Consider the following 18,405-nt stretch of genomic DNA (forward strand, 5'->3'; position numbering starts at 1 on the left):
ATGATTTACATGCCCGTAGTCCCTTAAAAAATACAAAAGCAAATTGACCAGACGAAATCATTTTATTAAACAATAATAATACCTATGTATACAACATATAAAATAGTGATGTCACTTTTCCGTGCCCACGATATTCTGAAACCAATAATGAGATGTCGTGCGTTAAGTAGGTACACAAAAAAGCCTAGACCAATTTTGATGAAATTTATAACAGTAGCATATTCTAATTCAGACTACGTCCTATTTCATCGAAATCTGTTCAGAAATTTTCAAGTAAAGGTCTAAAAAAACAGTTGAAAGTAATTAAAAAGAATGAAACCGACTTCAAAATCTGTAAAAAGTAAGAAATAATATTTTGTTGAATACATTGTTGGAATACAAATTCTGAAGTCCAGGGGGTTAAAAAGGCCACATCAAAACAATTCATCTAAAAAAAGCAATATTGCTATTTGATGGTTTGCATTGCGCATTTTTATATGCTCAAATGTTAAATTGCAATATTGGCCCCGATTCCTGCAGACATCTCTTAATTTTACTTTAAGTTATACCTGTCATTTTCTTATCCGCCGAAAAGGAAAGGGACGGATGATTGACAGCTCTTAATTTTAGGAAGAATGCGTAAATAAATGAATAACCCGGGCGAAATTTTAGACGGTTGTTTTAGATTTGTGCTTAAAATTGACGTGTGTTCCATAAATTTTATGCTTGTCGATTACCCGTCCCTTTCCTTTTCGGCGGATAAGAAAATGACAGATATAACCTAAAATAAAATTAGATGGTATTTACAGGAATTAGCACCATTGCTTTTGTAGTTGAATTGCTTAGATGTGGCCTTTTTTACCACCCTAGAGGAGAACAGAACAAGAACCAGTAATATATCGTTATGTGATATGTGTTAGCATACCCGAACTCTAAACTTGAAGATGAGGTAGAGGACCATGATAGCGAAGATGGGCATAGTGGAAATCACCACGAGCACCCAACCCGCCACCGCGTCCGCCGGCGGCCACAAGCCCATGCCCAGGAGAAATACGCACTGGAAAAACAAAGATTGATAGCCAAAACAACTCTATGGTTGTTTATTCTTTGCCTATGGGTCCTATTAGACGGAGAGCGGTCACGTATTTGAGCATTCCAAGTTTACGCTGTGCGTTCCGCGGTTAGAATGTTTGTAACATTAAATTAAGTTACAACACAACGAAGGTTGAACGCGAATTCTATGGTATTAAGTACTGTTTATTCTTTGTCTATGGGTCCTGAGGAGAGCGCTTGAATGGTCACGTATTGGAGTATTCTAAGTTTACGTGCGTTCCGCGGTTAGAATGTCTGTTGTTGGACGCGAACGCTGTATGCTCTATGCGAGATAGAGATTGAGAGCGCGCCTATTTGCTGATGAGGTATAACAAACTCGTATTGGTGCGGGGAGGAGTGTCCTACGCGTGGGTAAGTTGCTTGGAGGAGTGTCCTATGCGTGGGTAAGTTGCTTATGTGTTGCATTCGAGTTGCCGTATTTAGTAATCAAACGTATAATATCATCATAAACAGCTGTTCTTCTAGTTAGGGTTGAACCACATCTGTCAGGATCTTATCGCACTTTCCTATCCCGCTTTAGGAAATGGCGGTTCTGAGTAACAAAAAAGGATAGAAGGATAGGAAAGTGCCATAACGTGCTAAAAGATGTGATGTGATCTCTTTCTCAATCAAAAAATTTATATCTACTAGAAATAATCTGAATCGTTTTTTTATGTAGATTGACTAATTGACAGTTGTAACAATAAAATACGAAATATGTCGGATATGGTAGTTTATCATTTAACGATATATTTTTTTACTGTAGCCTAATCAATGTCCCACTGCTGGGCAAAGGCCTCCCCCTTCTCTTTCCAACTCTCCCTGTCTTGGGCATCGTTCCGCCAGGTGTGCCGGAAGGCGTCCAGCTCGTCCCTCCACCGTCGTCGTGGCCTACCTTATCCAATAGCTATTGTTATTACCTCTAGTCTCAGTAGTAGGTACGGTTGTTTTGTCCGGTCACGTACTACTGAGCCCTTTTTAGTCTCATTAGTACGGTTATGACGTCAAACCGAACTGTTGAGTCTATAGCTGTAGTTCGGTTAGTGGTGGGCAAAACCTGGTGTGACCACGAGTCCGAAGGGCTTTAAATAACAGCCGGCATTCGGGCAAAGCTCACTCTGCAGTGAACGTTGGCATATCTATGTACATTGGTATACGAACTTGTTAAACCTAATCTTTTTCTTTGTAATTATGGTTTTAACCTTTTTCAAACCAAACCAAACATTTTAGCATAGAACAAATTAAAAAATTTGGAGTGAAGGTAATGTCGAAAAGGGCGAAAAAGGATATTGACCGGGAAAATTTTATCCAAAATTGTAAGTTGCGTCTTGTAACAAACCAAATATCGACAGAAACTTATTTACATAAAATTGCATCGTATATAGCATCTTAATATGAGTAGAAGAGATGAAATAAATGAAGAAGGGAAGTTAGGCAGAAGAACAGGTTCTAATTTTTTCACAAAGAAAATGATTTTGGTTCCGATTTTTACTATTAAATATGAGTACTGAAGTAGTACTGAGGTACTGAAGTTAAGTACAAGAAGTAAGTAAGTTATGTTATGTTTTTTTACAAAGAAAATTATTTTCGTTCAATATTATTTACTATTTAATAAAAAATATTTCGCTTTCTAATACTTTTTGTGATTTTTATATAACCTCCTTAACCGGACTACTGATACCAAAAAAGTCACATAAGTTCGGTTTCACGTCATAACCGTACTAATGAGACTTTTTTGGTATCAGTAGTTCGGGGCCGGACAAAACAACCGTACTACTGAGACTAGAGGTGTTATTAAGATCGTTTTTAAATATTTTATTTTTACAAAATAAAAATGCGACTATATATTTGTGTATTACAAGACTCGAAACACGGGCGGTCATGATTGAGGTACGTGTGACGTCACGTATCACGAAATAAACAAAAACTATCTAAGGTGTCAAGTTATGTTTGACAGTTTCTTTGTTTACTGAAATGAGACGTCATGAGGCAAAATAAATGTCACGTGACTAACCGTTATCGCGCGAAATTTGAAATTAATGAAGTTTTTTTTTCTCTATTATACAAAGCTTTTTCGAGAAAATATAATATTTTAAAAGGTATAAAATAGGCATTTCTAATTTTTAAAATACTTATCCAAAACTGTCAAGTAGCCAATATACTTTTCTTTATGTTCTGTTTGTGTACAATAAACTGTTAAATAAATAAGTAATATCATACCAACAACAGCCCCGGTGAGATAGCCCAGCATATCCTCAGGAACACGCAAGGATACTCTCCAACTGCGAAGTACACGTCCTCACAGAACGTGGTCTGTCCGTATGCGAACGTGACCACAAACGCTCCAATAGCCGCGATCAGCACCCGTGGTTTAGTCACCGGCCATTTCATAAGGAAGTTTAGGATGTGAAGGCCGCCCTGGGAATGTAAACAAGTTAGGTATTTTACAAAAAAATATATAGATCATGGATATGTAGGTAAGTACGTGAAGAAGCACCTAGTAGGCCAGTATGGTAGTCGCAACTGGCTCGAAACCAGGCGTAGTTGAGCCTACATACTTGGCCAAAATATTAAAAATAGGTTTTGTCCTGCAATGGGACTGTGGCGTATACATATATATGTGTAATAAATATGGTGACTGCGAGCCGCCCGCTCCCCACCCCCGGCACTTGCTATCAGGCCGGCGCGGCGAGCAGACGTGTCGCAGGCGCATTGAAAAATCAATTGTGGTTTTATTTGCGATCCAACCAAGGTCTACTGCGTAGTCTGAGACAGCACAAATTGGCGACGAGGATAAAGAACGTGAGTAAAAACAAAGAAAAAGAAACTGTTTACGTGTTACGACTATGCACAATATTAACTTGGAGTTATCAGTACAAATATTTTTATTTTTTTTACATCATGATAAATGGGAAGGGTGGATGTTTACGTGATAAAATACTATTCACCCACGTACTAAATTCGGTTTTTCACGATATTTTGTTTTAAATTGTGTTTTTCTATTGATTTGCTTCCGTACTGATAACAAAAGGTTACCAATACAAAGAAAGTAGTCGCAAGTGTGAGCTAATATAAACCTAATAAATTGTTCCATTGTTGTATATTCAGTATCAGCCATTTTTAGCACGTCTCGATAAAATAAGAAAAAAAAAATATTACCAAAACAATTCTTGATTATGTAACTACCTACCCATTGATCTTACATTCTTGATTTATGTGTTTGTTTGTAAAGTGAACTCAATACCTATGCACTATACAGCGTATCGTACTGAGTACAGAAGTATTAGATATTTTTAATACCTATATTCGAATTTTGAGATTGAACATAACAGTTGAATGTTATCGTATGGAGTGTAACTCATTATAAACAAAACAGTTAGTTAACTTATTGCAAATGGCGAATTCCTGACTATACATACAACAAGATGTACCTGTATATATTAGTTAAGTAAGTCGGAGTCATTATAATGACACCGCAACCGAGTTAAGAACACCGTACAATTATATAATGAGTGAAACCTAAAAACTCATCAAGTACATGGACTGGCATTTTAACATGTCAGTGAAATAACATGTTTTAATGTTAGACGTGCAAGTAATAAGTAGTTCCAATTTAGATTATAGTTTGCTTCCATTATAATATTAATACCTATCTACATTCAACTCGGAAAATGAACAAATTGCGTACGTTGCCGAGTAGTATACTTAATATCTATATAACAATAAAAGTACTTACCTCGCTTAATTGTAAACTTACATACCGTTCCGAAACAAGATTTCCGTACTTACTTGCAGATCGCCACACCATGTCTCAGCTACCGGCGTTAGAAAACTTTGATTGTGACGGCGATTCAAATTCGCTAGGTAGTCGATGGGAAAAATGGAAACGCGCACTAAACATTTATCTTTCGGCTACTGGGGTAGATGTGCCGCAAAAAAGGCGAGCAGTTTTATTACATACCGCCGGGTTTGCACTACAGGAAATTTATTATAACCTCCCCGGGGCTCATGTAGAAGAGACAGAATCAAACGACGTTTTCAAAATCGCGGTAGAAAAGCTCGACGAATATTTCGCTCCAAAGCAAAGTTTCCTTTATGAGAGACATCTTTTCAGACTTATGAAGCAAGAACCGGAAGAAAAATTTGAGAAATTTTTAATTAGATTACGTAATCAGAGCTCGAAATGCAATTTCGCACGGAAGGAAGATGATCTCATCGATCAAATAGTCGAAAAATGTAGTTCGTCTGATCTCAGGAAAAGATTCTTACATTAGGAGATTCGGTTACTATAGATAAGATTATAATGGAAGCGAACGCAATTGAGACCGTTGAAAGACAATTGAAAGGATTTCAAGTAAGGTCAAACATCGATGTAAACAAAATTGGAACTAGACCAAAAAATCCCAACAATATACGGTGTACTAGATGTGGAAGTCCACACCATGACAATGAGTATGACAAGTGTCCGGCCAAGAATGCCAACTGCGACAAGTGCGGGTTTAAAGGCCATTTCAAAAGTCAATGCCGTACTTCGTATAAAAGGCGCATGGCAATGGCGAATGCAAATGCAGTGCGAAATGCGAAAAAAATGAAACCAAATGATCAATCGAAAGGAACCGGACAACCAACAAATCAACCAATCAAACCACCAAGTAATTCACCTCCCTCTAATATAAATTATGTGTTCCATATAGATGAGGACGCAGAAATAATGTGTCAGGTGGGTGGTGTTAACGTAAACATGCTCATTGACTCTGGTAGTAAAACCAATATAATTGACGATAGGACTTGGGAATATTTAAAATCAAACGAAGTTATCGTTTCAAATCAACAACGGGGTTCCGACCAGGTGTTCATGGCTTATGGGTCCAAAGAGCCGCTTAAAGTACTAGGTTCTTTCGAAGCATTAATTGCAATAGGACCTGAAAAACAACCTGCTAAATTTTACGTCATTAAAAACGGCACTCGAAGTTTGTTGGGTAAGGAAACTGCAAAGAAGCTTAATGTTCTCAAAATAGGGGTGAGTATCAATTCCTTACATTCCCAGTCAGACACTTTTCCCAAATTTAAAGACATCCAACTTGATATTGCTATAGACAAATCAGTCACGCCAATCTGTCAGCCCTACAGACGAGTACCCATCCCACTCGAAAGTAAGATTAACAGCAAGATAGATGAACTAGTAAAAAGGGATATAATTGAACCTGTCAATAAAGCAACAACCTGGGTGTCTCCGCTCGTACCAATACTAAAAAAAGATGGAGACGTAAGACTTTGCGTTGACATGAGGTGCGCGAATAAAGCCATCATGCGGGAGAATCATCCTTTACCTACCATGACTCAGCTCTTACCCAAACTGAAGAAAGCACGCATCTTTTCCAAACTAGATATTAGAGAAGCTTTCCACCAAGTGGAAATAAGTGAAGACTGTCGAGATATAACAACTTTCATTACCAGCAAAGGTTTATTTCGCTATAAAAGGTTGATGTTCGGAATTTCGTGCGCGCCCGAACATTTCCAAAAAATCTTGGAAAGGATGCTTCTCCCTTGCGAAGGCGTCATAAATTTTATCGACGATATCGTCGTGTTTGGAAGCAACGAAGAAGAACATAATGCCAGATTGGAAAATGTCTTACAAGTTTTAAAACACAATAATGTTCAACTAAACGAAAAGAAGTGTATTTTCAATCGATCAAAAATTGATTTCCTTGGTCACGAGCTGTCCTCAGAGGGCATTAAACCTTTAGATAAATATATTAAAAGCATAGCATCATTCAGAGAACCACAAAATGTAGAGGAGATCCAAAGTTTTCTGGGACTCGTAAACTACATCGGAAAATGGATTCCAAATTTGGCTACTGTAACTGAACCGATTCGCGAAATTTTAAGACAGAAGCTTCCCAAACACGCCGATATTACAAAATTTTGGAAAAAAGAACAAGCACTTGCTTTTACCGAATTAAAAAGCAGTTTAAGTAACCTTCACACACTAGGATTTTATGATCCACATGACAAAACTCAGGTTATTGCAGACGCGAGCCCCGTAGGGCTAGGGGCAGTTCTCATTCAATACGATACACATGGACCCCGAATTATTGCTTATGGTCACAAAAGTCTATCAGATGTTGAAAAACGATACTGCCAGACGGAGAAGGAGGCTTTGGCATTAGTTTGGGCCATAGAGCACTTCAGTATGTACCTTTACGGTTTGCAAGAGTTTGATTTAGTTACAGACCATAAACCCTTGGAGGTAATATTTGGGCCTCGATCTAAACCCTGCGCACGTATAGAACGTTGGGTGTTGCGATTGCAATCCTACAACTATAAAGTCGTGCATTGTTCTGGTAAGAACAATATTGCTGATTCACTTTCTAGATTATGCTCCATTCAAAACTCACATCCATATGACGATGATCATCACGTTAATCAAATTGTGCAGGCTGCAAGACCTTTGGCAGTATCAATGGAAAACATAATTATCAAATCCCAAGAAGATGAGGAAACCCAATTAGTTAAAGTTGGCCTCTCAGACAATAGCTGGGACCCAAAAGTAAATCATTATAAACTTTTTAAGCATGAACTCTGGGTCCATGATGATGTCTTATTACGCGGAAATAAAATTGTCATACCTGTCGAGCTACGCAAACAAGTGCTAGCATCGGCACATGAAGGTCACCCAGGCATTGTTGCCATGAAAGGTAGACTGCGGACTAAAGTGTGGTGGCCTAAAATAGATAAAGACGCGGAAAACATGGTAAAAAGCTGCAAAAGCTGCATTTTAGTCTCGGGACCTAACCCTCCTGTGCCGATGAAGAGACGTGAATTGCCTTCCCAACCTTGGGTAGATATAGCGGTGGATTTTCTAGGTCCACTTCCCAGTGGACATTACGTATTCGTGGTTGTGGATTACTACAGCCGCTACAAAGAAGTCAAAGTTATGAAATCGATCACGTCCCAAGAAACCGTCGGGGTGCTTAAAGAAATATTTTCAAGGCTAGGTATCCCCGTCAGTTTAACTTCTGATAATGGACGGCAATTCATTAGTGAGGAGTTCAAATCCTTCTGCTCAGAGTTTGGCATTAAACTTTACCATTCTATACCGTACTGGCCCCAACAAAATGGGGAAGTCGAGAGGCAAAACCGCGACATCATAAAGCGGTTAAAGATAAGCCAGTGCCAAAGATCTGATTGGAAGGACGACCTTTTACGCTACCTTATGATGTACAATAGTACACCGCATAGCACGACGGGAAAGACCCCCTCGGAACCGTTTTTTAACCGTCAGTTCAGAGATAAAATTCCTTCCGTTGTAGATGTCGAAAGCAGACAAATCAATCTAGAAGTACATGATAGAGATAAAATAATGAAAGATAAAGGAAAACATAGAGAAGACCGAAAGAGAAAGGCAAAGGATAATCACATCAACATAGGAGAAAAGGTGTACATTAAGAACATGATTAAAGAAAACAAGTTAACACCAAATTTTAACCCAATACCACATACGGTGATTAGCGCAAATGGAGGAGATGTAAATATAAGAAATGATGAGACGGGACAAGAATTACGGAGAAATATTATACATTTGAAAAAGGTGGAAGGACAGTGGAAGATTCAGAGTGAAAGGGAAGGGAGAGAGTGCGGTGATGAAGATTGTAGAAATTTTGAGAATGGAAATTCCTGTAGCTCCGAAATAGAATCAGAGGAAGAATAACAAAAATACAGCACAATACTTAAACTACTACTAATTAAATTGATTATGTACTAAAAAATAAAATAAAACAAAAAAAATATTCAAAGAGAGAGATGTGGCGTATACATATATATGTGTAATAAATATGGTGACTGCGAGCCGCCCGCTCCCCACCCCCGGCACTTGCTATCAGGCCGGCGCGGCGAGCAGACGTGTCGCAGGCGCATTGAAAAATCAATTGTGGTTTTATTTGCGATCCAACCAAGGTCTACTGCGTAGTCTGAGACAGCACAGGGACAAAACCACGACGAAGACGACGACGTTTGTCATCTTCCTGACTTCTTCGTCACCGACTTCCATGTTGTAACTCGCTGTGAAAAGTTTCTTTAAAATTACTTTGAAGAGGAGTCGAATCTTCGCCTGAATCTAGAAGGCGGCACTTGTGAAAGCAGGTGAGTAAGTGGCTTTATACTTTAGGGAGTCTATTTTGTGTTACTTGAAGCAATCCACGTACTTAATCGTAAAATTTTTACTCGGGTAAATACCCACACAAGATTGGGCTATTTACACGCCATTGTTTTAAGTTTACGCGGTTATTATCATAATTAAAACACATAATAACGGGTTCTTACCGCGTTTAAATGGGGATATGAGACTCCCGATATTTCGACACTGTTGCAAGTGCCATGATCACGGGATGACTGATGAGATTGGAGTGGAGTAGGTAGATCCATAATTTTCTACGGGCAGACATATCTGTCTACCCTCTTTCTTTGCCGCTTGTTTATGTTTTTGATATCGGAATGTTCGGAACCATCTGAACTCGCACCAAACTCACTACGACAAACCGCACTCACTGTGTCCTCACGTTTTTTCACCACATTAGGCCGTTTCAAGCTTTTTACAACACCTACTACTGGATTCCACATGGTCGATAATTTGAACCCGTCTTCCCTGTTGAAATTTTTATGTTTTCTGATTTCAATAGCCTCTTTTACGAGTCTGGGGATGTAATGACGTTCTGTCGATAATACTTGTGGATTGTTAAACTCGATCCAGTCGAATAAGATCGAAACAAGCGGCAAAGAAAGAGGGTAGACAGATATATGTCTGCCCGTAGAAAATTATGGATCTACCTACTCCACTCCAATCTCATCAGTCATCCCGTGATCATGGCACTTGCAACAGTGTCGAAATATCGGGAGTCTCATATCCCCATTTAAACGCGGTAAGAACCCGTTATTATGTGTTTTAATTATTTACACGCCCTTTCATAATTTTGGTGTTTGTTTTTTTCATAAGTTTCTTGACGTTTATTTGTCGTTTGTCGACGTTATGTTTTAGTGGGACAAGATTAAAATAAAAACACCGTATACAAGCATGACAAGCCGCCATTGCTAACCCATTGATGACGTAAGTGTTACCATTCAATTGGTATCTCCAACATTCCAAGGACGTAAATTTTATTGTTGAAAATTAAGTGAATTACTGACTAATGTATTTAATTACTATTATTTGTCACATATATAAAAAAAAACATTAAAACTGTACGTAAATCTTTTACTAAAAGTACAAAATTTCCTTGCAAAGTAAATTAAAAACATTGGACGTGGGTAGTTTATTTTTTACGAAATGGCAACGCAGGGTCCGATTACGTCAGCTGGGCTAACCTTGAAATGGTAGCTGTCAGTTTTGAGCATATCTACCTTCTTATAGCATGTACAAACCTGCGTACACACTGTGATGACTCCAATTAAACAGAACAGCGCACATATGAGGATGAGGAATGCCCACGCAATCTTCCGAATGGAACGCCCCTTGAACGTCGACATTATAGTCTGCACCAAAAGTGCCTGCGACAATAAGGTGCCAAGTTATTAATACTTTCCCCATCGGTAACTAGATGTCACTAACGATATAAAGTACCTACTCATACATCATCACCGTTATAAGCGTGATCCCGTTTTCCAGGGTCCGCTTACCTAACCTGAAGATTTGACAGGACCGATTTTTTACAGAAGCGACTCCGTCCGACCTTCCAACCCGCTTCTCGGGAATGTGGGTTTCCTCACGATGTTTTCCTTCACCTTCACCACTGAGCACGCGATAATTACTTATATATTTTTTTGTCTAATTCCTGATGTAACTTATATTTTATTTAGTGTTTTATTTATAAGCTGTTGGTGTACCTTTTTATAAATAAATATATCCAAATATTAATTCGAAACAAATTCTAAAAAGGCCCGTGTTGGGATTTGAACTTGTGACGTCATAATAAGAGTCAAGCGTTCTTTCAACTAGGCACCACGGCTTTGGTAACTGTACAAGTATACATTTATAGATAATACATCATCTTTTTATGACACTAGTGTATAAAATCCAAGTGTTTACCGCCGAGGACAGTGACAACACGAAGAGCGTGAAGAAGATCAGCGCCGACCAGAACTGGCTGCCGGGGATCCTCGCCACGTAGTCTGCCCACAGGATTATGGAGGCTGCCGACCCTGACAAGAAACAAGGGGTAGCTTTAGGTTGCAAGGTCATTAGTCAACATAGTGCTTAACCCTTTCACGGACCATGGGTTATTGATGGTTCATAATAGGCGGTATGACACCTTCGAATCCGAACGTCCGTAGACGTTCTGTCCTTGAAAGTGTTAAGTTTGTTACTATCCAAATGGATGTAGTTGTTCGATAATAAAATATTTTTATTTTTTATTATTGACACGTTGACAGTCCTGTGATCCATATACGGGTCATAACGGACTAGCTCTATAGGTACGTCCGTGACCCACACATGGGCCACTAAGAAACGACCAGGTACGGACTAAAGGTTGGTGCCGAACTAGGACTCCCTGTCCTCCGCCTGTGAATAATACTGATAATTTGTTGCCCTCTGGTCAAGTTACAGTCCCTGTACCTTGCCCGTTCCGTCCTGTATTGCCGTACCGATAGCTCCCATCTCCGCCTCTGCAACCGTTGAGGTCTTCACCCGAAGGGTTCTACGCTATACCCTTAATAATAATAGTAGGCAGGCAAATTACTGCAATTATATTCAATTTTTTTTTTGTTTCTTAACATCTAGGGGCCTGTGCCTAGGTTTTCCTGCAGCTACTTTTCTTCGGCTATACAGGTTGTGAGAAGCTGCAGTATTATAGGTGGATGAGAATTTTAAGTTCGAGAAGAAATATATTTATGTAATACTATTCAAAGTGTAACTATGTTACCTAATGAATAAAGATATTTTTGAGTTTGAGTATATTGCTTACCATTCTGAATATTCGTCGCATTCTCATAATCCTTTATGAGCGCCCCATGAGCGGCACCAAGAGTCAGGGCTGCTGACATGCTCGAAGTTTTGGAAGCCGCAAACGATACGAGGGCGGTGCGGGCCAGCATGTGCTGTTGCTTTGGACAGTATGCGCCCAGCATCACTAGAGTACCTTGAGCTATTGACATCTCTAGCAACGCGTGTTCTATCGCTTCTCGCCATATCTAGAACAATATTTTGTTAGTGTAAGTTAGTATTAGATTCACAGGTTCAAGGAGACTTGTAGCTCTGGCCAACCAAATGAAAAACATGGACTTGAGTTTTAAATCGAAATTCGTACAGGCTACAAATGGGTAGTATCCTACGACAAACTCTGATTGCTAAATAAAAACATATCTAAACCTGACGAAAAACATTTCTATTTCAACTTAAGTAAGATATCACAAGTAAAAACTGCGTTTCTTTAAATCCTATAAGAATTTTAATCAAGAAAAACGTAACAATACATTCGACGTTTTATCACGTGTTTCTATTATGTCACAGTGTGCTTTTTCCACGTTTTTTACCACGATACAAATTCCACAGTGTTTTGAGCATTTAGTGTTTTGACGTTTAGTAAACTAAAAAGTAACTGATTTAATTAGTTGTAAACAAGCCGATATACACGAGTACGATATTCACCTGAAAATCGTTTAACAAGCAACTCCAGTCGGCGTCTTGAAACATTCTCGAGGCTCCGTCCAGACGCAGCGCCCCCAATGCGCAGCATATCAGGATGAAGTATGCCATCACGTCTTTGAACAACACCATCTGTCGGAAAATGAACGTAGTGAAGGATTTCTATAATTAAATCATAGTAAAACAAAAAAGAAAAGAAAGAAAGAAAAAAAAATATTCGGCATAACATACATTAACATAACTTACTTAGGTAATTAAACTATTTAATAATTATTATACTTAATGCCAAAAGTACACAACAAAGCAGTAGATGTAGCAGTAGTAGTAATTGCCAAAGGTACGCAACATTTATATTATTTTTAAATTACTTCCTACTTCTTTGCAGGTTTCACTGCTGGACTGGAAGAACCTCTTATAATATCAAGGAAAAATTTTAGAGTGCTGTCTGCCGCTCTCGGGTTTCGTCAGGTTCCTTCATTTATAATGTGCGCCATTTAACGATCGATATCCTGGAGATTGATTGATTGATTTGATTTGATACCTACTCGTATATATATCGGAGTACTTCAATACTAAGTGTGGCTACAAGTTTTGCTTATGGTGATTTGTGGTCTGCTTACTCTAAAAACTCGCGACTGTTCTCTTTCGGGGTCGAAAGAGAACAGTCGCGAGTTTTTGACATAACAAAATAACATCTTCACGCCTTTATTCCCGAAGAGGTAGACCGACGTGTGTAGTATACTTATACACCTACTCATCGCCAGCTATGTTTAAGCCCCATGTAATAGGGGGCTAAAGATTCTTGTTGGTAGAACACTTGCCACTCACTTTGGGGTCGCAGGTTCGAATCCTAAACCAATGATTGTCGAATTTGTTTTCGAATTTATATTTGGACCATAAACGATCATCACGTGCTTAGCGGGGAAGGAAAACATCGTGAGGATACCCACATTCCCGAGAAATGCGTTTCGGAGGTATGTGGCCTGTATATTTGGCTGCTTTTCCCTACGCGGGTTGGAAGGTCAGACAGGCAGTCGCTTCTGTTAAAAACCGGACCTGAAGAATCGTCAGGTTAGATAAGCGGACCCTGTGAATAACGGGATATGGATATAATTATGCTAGGGGGGATGATGATGTATATTTTATTACATCCTAGTAAACATGTATACCACCTACATACACACATGCAACACTACCATATGCGTGTAATACAAATAATGTATGTATGTATGTACATGTAATACTACCTCTGGGTTGGCTGGAAGAGATCTCTCTTAGAGATAAGTCTACCCTTGTAAATGTCCATTTCTTGTTTGTGATGTAACTAGTTGTTAAGTGCAATAAAGTATATTACTAAAGTACATTATATTATATTATATATTATACTAGCTAGCTTAAGTAACATAAATATCCAGGAGAGAGGCATCATAGGCTGTAATACAAGTATTCTATTTAGCTACTTAGTCAGCTATGGTACCTACCTGTGTCTAAGACTAAGCTATTTTAAGGAAAGAATTGTACCTACTTTTTTGGCAATAAATTATTATTATATTATATTACATGTATTTTAAACTTAGATAGGTGGAACCTGTGGAAGACTGGATAACGCTAGGGGGATGAGGCGTGGTCCCTACCTTAGAGTAGCTATAAATCCTCTTGATAGCGATGCCGTAGATCAACAACCAGCAGATGATGTAGTAGACGCACAGCTCAGGTACAAAAGTACCAGTGCCCGTGTCCAGCCCATCCCGCTTAAGACGTAGCACGAAGTTACTGGAAAAGCGGACAGCATTAATCGCACATCTAGTTCTTTATAGTCATAAAATGTATTTTTTAAAATTTTACTGTAGAGCGCTTTAACGATTTTTGTTTTGCCATATCTACGTTAATTACTAAGTTACTCTTTTCAGATTTTTTGACATTTATGACCTTTAAGAACTAGATGTGCGATTTTATCTACTACTACTACGACTATGGGTCCATATTAATTAGTAACAATTAAAAACTAGAACTAGTCTTGCTTCTAACAGAGAAGAGTTCTCAAAGCTGACGGCCAACGTCCAGTAATGGACAGGCACTAGAAGAAGAAGAAGAAAAACAAGAAAGATATAATAAGTACATAGTCGTTACATGAGCCATGTCAGGGGCCTTTGGCGGCTCAATAAATACCCTGATACCAGGGTTGATAAGGTTGGTATCCACCTCACAATCCACACGATAGAAGAATGGAAATGAAAGCAACTAACAAGAAGAATGACTGCGCAGGCGTCTCGCTAGCTGGCGGCATGGGTCGATGCCTGGCGGCGCAGGCGGGCTGCGCACTGGCGGCGCAGTGCAGCCACGGCAAGAAAGCATGGAAAGAGTGCACCAGCAGTGCCAAGCACCATGTGGCTACCGTGCCTACCGCAAGAGCCGTGTACATGCATGTCACTAGCATTGAGAAGCCTAGCCCTGGGATGAGAAAAACGTGGGTTTAAGCCCTTGTATAGCAGAACCTAAACAACTATATTAACCATAATTAAAAGGTTGTCTGGAAGAAATTGCTACATGAGCAATAAGGCCGCCTGTTGTGCCTTTCTGTATGAGTTGTCCTTATCTCTGTATCTTGTGTCCATTGTGCTCAATAAAGTATTTTATCTATCTATCCATAATTATATCGAGCGCTTCGACCAATTCACGCAGCGAATGCTATCTACGTAGATAGACGCGTACGGCTATTGGTCGAAGCCCTCGATATAATTGGTTGCTGTGCCGCGAGGACTGTACTTTATAACAACATCATAACATAACATATCATCACGCCTGTATCCTGGAAGTCTGAACTGAGCATAGCGCAGACAGGTGCCTACCCCAGGCAGGCAGGGGCTCCTCGCTATGTTTAAGTGCCATGTAATAGGGAGCATATTGCCAGTAACAATCAATTATCTGCGATCTGCGAGCGGTTTAGAACTGGCATTCGAACCCGTAACAAAAGGATGCAAGTCACATGTTCTCCGAAGGGTTATCACGGATTCTGACAGTTGACAAGTGCTTTATAGTCAAAAAAAGTCCAATTATTATTATTATGTTTGACCGTTGCACAAAACCGATAGGTACTATAGACAATAAAAAACTCAGTAAGGTACGTACCTCTGGCCATAGGCGACAGATCCCAGCAGTTCAAGACGCCTTTCTTCGTGACCACACCCAAGGCGAGTTCCAAGTAAAACAGCGGGTATCCAATTAGCACACTGAACACATTGTATAGAAACAGGAAAGGCAGTAATTTGTGCATATCATGAACATAAGGATGCCACCACAGCTGAACGATGCCGATACACGAAGACACGACCAGCTGGCGATATGTGATGTTGTTTGTCCATCTGTCTATTGCCTGGGGAGCAGAAAGGGAAAATTACACCAAAGTTATACATAATGAGTAACTTACCAGGCTACGTTCCTCTAAAACAAAATAGATGGCGCTGTACAGATTTCCCTTCGTTTAACATTCTAATTTCATGGATAACAATCATAATCATATCATTTATTGCGTTCCACAAGGTAGGAGGTTGATAATATAAGGTGAGTAACACATATTGAGAATTATTGAGGACAGAAGAGGCAAGATGATTGGACACCTAATAAGACACGACGAATTCATTAAAAACATCATAGAAGGAAAGCTAGAAGGAAAGAGAGGAAGGGGAAGACCAAGAAGAGCTTACATGGAACAGATTAAAGAAAAGGTTAACGTCGTGTCTTATAGGGAAGTCAAGGAATTGGCCTTTGATAGACTGGAATGGAAAATGCTACACCGACAAGAGCGTGGCTCTTAAATTGATGATGATGAACACATATTGACCTGGATTGGGCACAGCAGATTAAAGGAGAGTTACAGCGTATTTTTTAGGCTTAAACATAATAAATAAGAACAAGTATACATAATTTAGACATAAAAGTAAAAGAAAATCTTTTATTTTTGGATATAAATGATGACCCTTTTTATTACACCCAGGCACAATAACATCTTCCATCCATTATTATTCTGATCAAAATAAAGAGAAGCAATATAGGTAGCAACGTAATTCTATACATAATGTGATCCAAATATCAAGGAACAATTATTTTTATATATGCGTTTTGTTGGGCAAAGGCTTTGGTACCTAATTATTGTATTTTAGGCATAATGAATTATTCTCTCTTCTCGGCCCCGATACGAGAGCTACAGATGTGTGATGTGAGTTTCGGTGCCAGATGTTTCGGTCAATGACCTTTGGCTTTTATATAATAAGTATAATATAGATAGATGGATAGATAAGCCACAGTATCAATGCGAAGATTGCTTACCAAAGGACTGGTGGAAGAATCACTCTCCCTTGATTCCGACACGACGGATTTCGTCCGACTGCTCTGAAAGGCAAACGGCGAATAAATACATAAATGAAATATAATCAATTAGTGACAATTCTGTAACACTTACCATAGTCTCACTCATGATAAAAACCAGGTATAACTAACTTTCAAAAAATACTTCCATTGATAAAAATATGCGTCAAAACACTAAACAGATTGACGTCAGTTGGCAGTTGCTAAGCCCAAGGCTTTTTCTTCCTTTAGTCCATGAACAAGGTGATAATATTTTCTGTCATTCTAGAAAAGTTATAAACATAAGCTGACGATTATATTCCAAATGAGGTAGTCAGAAGTACATCCATCACAAGATGAATTAGGCCCACCCCTCAACTTCGAGCAACAGATAGGTGGTGAGCCGTGTCGCCGTCTAAAGTAACGGTCAACTGTGTTAGTGAAAAATTAATAACTCATTGGTGCAAGTTCGGTGCCGAGTTCGAACCGGCTCTCCCCATGTGAGAAGCACGCCGGTGACCAACGGACCACAGTGACTAGGTATTTATAATAATAAAATAATATATTTATTTTTTCTGAAGTGTTATTACCAGGCTTACATAATCTCCTTTGCATCACTTAAACATAGAGCAACATGGACCTCCGCGGACCGGATATAAAAATTATTTTTATTCGCAACATTATTTATTTATTTACCAGACTACAAACCACACAAACCGACAACAATCCACCAGTCGGAGACTTCTGCTGCAGAGTGTGCGGTAGAGTTTGCCGCTCTAGGATTGGCTTGCACAGCCATGAAAGAAAGTGCATTTCTTCGAGGCTATGACGTCATAAATCGTCTAAAACAGACGTATAAGGCCCATGATGACCCGACTACGGTGAAGCATAAAAGAGGGTTATCAAATTGAAATACAACTTAGTACCAGTGACTTTTTTCTATATCACGCACGATATATCTTGTCAGCAATCCTCGGCTAGAGGGGAATCGACTAGAGGGGAATCCCCGCATATATAAATTTATAGAATACTTATAATCACTGTCAGAATGCAATATTCCAGTAAGCATCAGCATTCTGCCGACTTACCCACATTTTCATTTTAGATTGGTAGTTTGGTGGTTCTAATGCTGCTCAATATTAATTTAGAGACAGCATTGTATAATAAAGCATTTTACTTAGGTACACTTAATTTACAAACGGCCGATTTTTCAGTACCTAAGTTAGCATCCATTCGTAAAATAGTGTTCCAACTTTGAATTTATTCATAGAAAATTTTGCAATTAAAAAAACAGTCCTTATTGTTCGAGTTGTGGCCATTCGTAAAATAAAGTGTTCCAAATTTGAATTTTT

General features: G+C 39.0%; 3 protein-coding genes across 6 annotated transcripts in view; 1 reads left to right on the forward strand and 2 right to left on the reverse strand.

Moving 5' to 3' along the window:
- Window positions 1–18,405, reverse strand: part of LOC126372577 (nuclear envelope phosphatase-regulatory subunit 1) — a 598,500-nt gene that overhangs the window by 312,542 nt on the left and 267,553 nt on the right. The gene's annotated exons all lie outside the window — the stretch shown is intronic.
- Window positions 44–17,881, reverse strand: LOC126372584 (sodium- and chloride-dependent glycine transporter 2-like). The gene is made up of 12 exons (XM_050018414.1): window positions 17,762–17,881; window positions 17,036–17,098; window positions 15,839–16,082; window positions 14,956–15,160; window positions 14,344–14,482; window positions 12,713–12,841; window positions 12,030–12,255; window positions 11,153–11,265; window positions 10,489–10,614; window positions 3,292–3,489; window positions 905–1,036; window positions 44–135 (listed from the first exon to the last, which is right to left on the reverse strand). The coding sequence occupies exons 1-12, from the start codon at window positions 17,864–17,866 to the stop codon at window positions 112–114; spliced, it is 1,704 nt and encodes a 567-aa protein (XP_049874371.1). The 5' UTR covers window positions 17,867–17,881; the 3' UTR covers window positions 44–111.
- Window positions 3,676–8,999, forward strand: LOC126372437 (uncharacterized protein K02A2.6-like). Of its 2 annotated transcripts, XM_050018190.1 has the most exons (3): window positions 3,676–3,873; window positions 4,867–6,091; window positions 8,385–8,999. In XM_050018190.1, the coding sequence occupies exons 2-3, from the start codon at window positions 5,375–5,377 to the stop codon at window positions 8,409–8,411; spliced, it is 744 nt and encodes a 247-aa protein (XP_049874147.1). In that variant the 5' UTR covers window positions 3,676–3,873; window positions 4,867–5,374; the 3' UTR covers window positions 8,412–8,999. The 2 variants fall into 2 exon arrangements, with proteins under 2 accessions (XP_049874147.1, XP_049874146.1); XM_050018189.1 differs by having other exon boundaries at window positions 4,867–8,999.

The sequence above is a fragment of the Pectinophora gossypiella genome, chromosome 14 (genome assembly GCF_024362695.1).
Source record: "Pectinophora gossypiella chromosome 14, ilPecGoss1.1, whole genome shotgun sequence".
NCBI lineage: Eukaryota > Metazoa > Arthropoda > Insecta > Lepidoptera > Gelechiidae > Pectinophora > Pectinophora gossypiella.

What these genes read in the sequence shown, in the direction of transcription:
- LOC126372584 (XM_050018414.1), bottom strand. Translation starts at nt 17,866, where the DNA reads ATGCACTTTCTTTCATGGCTGTGCAAGCCAATCCTAGAGCGGCAAACT. An exon ending in TCATCACAGTGTGTACGCAG is followed by an intron (nt 3,490 to 10,488) that starts GTTTGTACATGC and finishes TTACATTCCCAG; the next exon opens with GGCGGCCTTCACATCCTAAA. An exon ending in TCTTCAAGTTTAGAGTTCGG is followed by an intron (nt 136 to 904) that starts GTATGCTAACAC and finishes TATTGGTTTCAG; the next exon opens with AATATCGTGGGCACGGAAAA.
- LOC126372437 (XM_050018189.1), top strand. Translation starts at nt 5,375, where the DNA reads ATGGAAGCGAACGCAATTGAGACCGTTGAAAGACAATTGAAAGGATTT.